Source organism: Quercus lobata, chromosome 6, assembly GCF_001633185.2.
Source record: "Quercus lobata isolate SW786 chromosome 6, ValleyOak3.0 Primary Assembly, whole genome shotgun sequence".
Lineage (NCBI taxonomy): Eukaryota > Viridiplantae > Streptophyta > Magnoliopsida > Fagales > Fagaceae > Quercus > Quercus lobata.
The window spans coordinates 50112913-50115684 of record NC_044909.1 but is presented as its reverse complement, the minus strand read 5'-3'; the positions used below and the strand labels follow the sequence as shown (position 1 = coordinate 50115684).

Genomic DNA, 2772 nt, shown 5'->3' with positions numbered 1-2772 from the left:
TATTGATAATAGAGACATCATAAAATATCATGTTGGGCCACATTATTCTAACAACCATGAAAATAGATGTTATGTTTACAACTGAAAGGATTAATATGTGCATATTCGATCAATTCAGATAAAGGATTTACTCAATGTAATCAACAGATGAACGGTGAAAAAAATACCAAAAGATACTAAAAATATTGGGAAAAAATTCTTTATCTCCCAACCTAACCTTTAGATCCGATCATAGAGTGTTTTCTTTTAAAAAAATAAAAATAAATCAAGCTTTCAAATAAATTATCTATAATGTAAAATTTTCTAGAAACTCTTTTATGGTAAAGGTTTTAGAATATATACTAATATTAACTCTTCTTGAGAAATTTGATATAAAAATAGACAGAGTTAAACTGCAAAAGTTTTGGACCATGGAAAGACGAAAATCAAAATCTTTTTCTTTCATGGGACAAATAATTGTTTTTGCAATTTGGAGAATAACAAAATAGAAAGAAGTTTCCCCACAAGCAGTTTTGAAAATTCTGTCACTTTGAAAGGGTTTTTTGGTCTTACTTGTGAGGTGATATTTCCCCCACCAACAACAATTGCAACTTGAAATAATTGCCTACAATGATTTAGACATCATGCGTTGAAAACCTATATGAGAGACTCGAGAAAATAGTAATTCAGAAAACAGTTGAATTACAAACATTTCAACTACTCCCAAGTTATTCAAGAAATTCTCATATTATTGTAAATAATTCAAGAATGGAAAGCTATGCTTCTATTCATTTGTATACTTCCTATATCCCCATAACTTTTGCCATGACTATAAACACATATTAAAAAATGATTATTACATGACAATGTAACCACAAGGATCACATCATTGAACTTATTGAAAGAAATGAAAGATTTTGTTAAACTCATAGTTGTAAAGGTAAGTGTTGAAGGTTTACCTCAATGCCTAATAGATGTCCTAATTGTAATTGTTATGTATGATATCTTATTTAAGACAATTTGATATGTGGTCTCTTGTAAGTTTTACTGCTTATTTTTAGATGGTAACCACATTAGAGAAGGTGAGGCAGAAACCATGGTAGCTGGTGGGACTGAAGCTGTAGTCATGCCTACTGGGATTGTTGGGTTATAGCTACATACTGATTTCAGATAGTAATAATGGTTTACAAAAGAAAAATACAATGATTTCTTGAACATATACTATCATTAAATGAAGAATATTAAGAAATTTGAATAATTGAATTAAATCTTGTCTTTGCCATTGCAAGGTTAAAACAACACAATTTTCTTATATTCTTTATTTAACATAAATTTCAATGAGATTGATGGCATGCTAAGCATGGCTATAGTTTTGTACCTGCAATTACATATATGTACTTACATATATGTATTGTAAGAATTCCAATTAAAACAAAGAAGAGATTAATTATAGTAAAAAGTTTCTTCTCTATGTGATATAAAATCAATTGAAATGTAAACAATCATAATGCATCATGAAATGGTGGTCACAGGTGTGGTGCTTGCCACAACAGCTCCGATGCCAAAGTCAATATATGGAAGCTTTTGAGAATAATAAGAAAGTTCTAGATATCAGAATATCAATGTGAGAATATTTTTAGGTGAATCTGTATACCTTCCTTGTCTATGATCAGTGTGTATATATACAACTTCATGGTTTCTAGCCGTTAGGGCCTTAATTGTGGCTTTAGTGCCCTTTTTGTAACGCCTTAGGGCTCATGAATATGGGTTTGATGAGGTTCCAACGGTCTACTAATTGATTGATAACTGTCTGAGGCATTGAATGCTTTTATTAAATGACTCGCCTGTGTTCGTCCGTGTTGTGTTAAGGTGGACAGGTATATTTGATGAGGTCGTCCAAGGAAGAAGGTCTTGTTAGTCCCATCAGTTATACTACCTGCAATTGGTAAGAAAGAGTAAGCATATTTGCTACTGTGAATGACAGTGAGTGAAAGATCCTGTCCCTCATCTGAGGCCTCCCCTTTTCTTAAATTGTTTCCTGGGAACTCTTACTTTTTATTTGTTTGCTAGTTCAGAATTCAGTCAGATAATGTAAAATATAGATTATTATGCTTTAAATTTGAAACTGTCAACTTTCATTTTTCATCTTTTGGTTTTTTAACATCTTTTAGGACCTTTTATTTGTGGACATTTACTGCCCTGATCATAGAAACTATTGCTAATGTTGAATTGTAGGTTCTCCTTGCACCTGCAAAATCAATTGCTTCTAATGCAGGTGTCGATGGAGAAATTCTTGTAGAGAAGACTAGAACTTGTAATTGGCAAACTGGATACGATGCAATGACAGGCAGATATGAAGATCTTCTCAGTGCTGGAGTTGTAGATCCTTGTCAGGTTTCAAGGTGTGCACTTCAAAATGCAGTGTCAATTGCTGGTGTAGTTCTTATCACTCAAGTTGTGTTGGTGGAAAAGATGAAGAAACCTAAGCCAGCTATGCCTCATGTTCCAATCAAAACTCCTTAAAGAAAAGATTAGATGGAAAGCTAGTTGAAAGCTGAGAAAGACCTGTATGTGTCACATTGGTTTGAAACAAACAATTTGAATTTTCTTGGTTACTTGAGATGATGATTCAAAAAGCTTTAGAGATTAGAAACTGAGAGGCCGGACAAGTCAGCTTTCAATCTGACTTTTGGATTGTGAGAGTATTAAAAGCCATACATAAAGAAAGGGATTTCATAACCAGTAGCTGTTAGCCTATTAGTCTTTGTAATCTCACTCAACACATGTAAGATT

General features: G+C 32.6%; 1 protein-coding gene across 1 annotated transcript; it reads left to right on the top strand.

Annotated features, from left to right (window-relative positions):
* Positions 1-886: 886 nt before the first annotated feature.
* On the top strand, positions 887-2502 carry LOC115950436 (chaperonin 60 subunit alpha 2, chloroplastic-like). The gene is made up of 3 exons (XM_031067632.1): positions 887-932; positions 1041-1120; positions 2215-2502. Exons 1-3 carry the CDS (start codon positions 887-889, stop codon positions 2500-2502), a joined length of 414 nt encoding a protein of 137 aa, XP_030923492.1.
* The last annotated feature ends 270 nt before the right edge of the window (positions 2503-2772 follow it).

Excerpts from the sequence above, each read along its gene's own strand:
- LOC115950436 (XM_031067632.1), top strand. The coding sequence starts at position 887 with ATGAAAGATTTTGTTAAACTCATAGTTGTAAAGGTAAGTGTTGAAG. Across the intron at positions 933-1,040 it reads TGTAAAGGTAAGTGTTGAAG|ATGGTAACCACATTAGAGAA; the intron begins GTTTACCTCAAT and ends GCTTATTTTTAG. Across the intron at positions 1,121-2,214 it reads TAGTCATGCCTACTGGGATT|GTTCTCCTTGCACCTGCAAA; the intron begins GTTGGGTTATAG and ends GTTGAATTGTAG.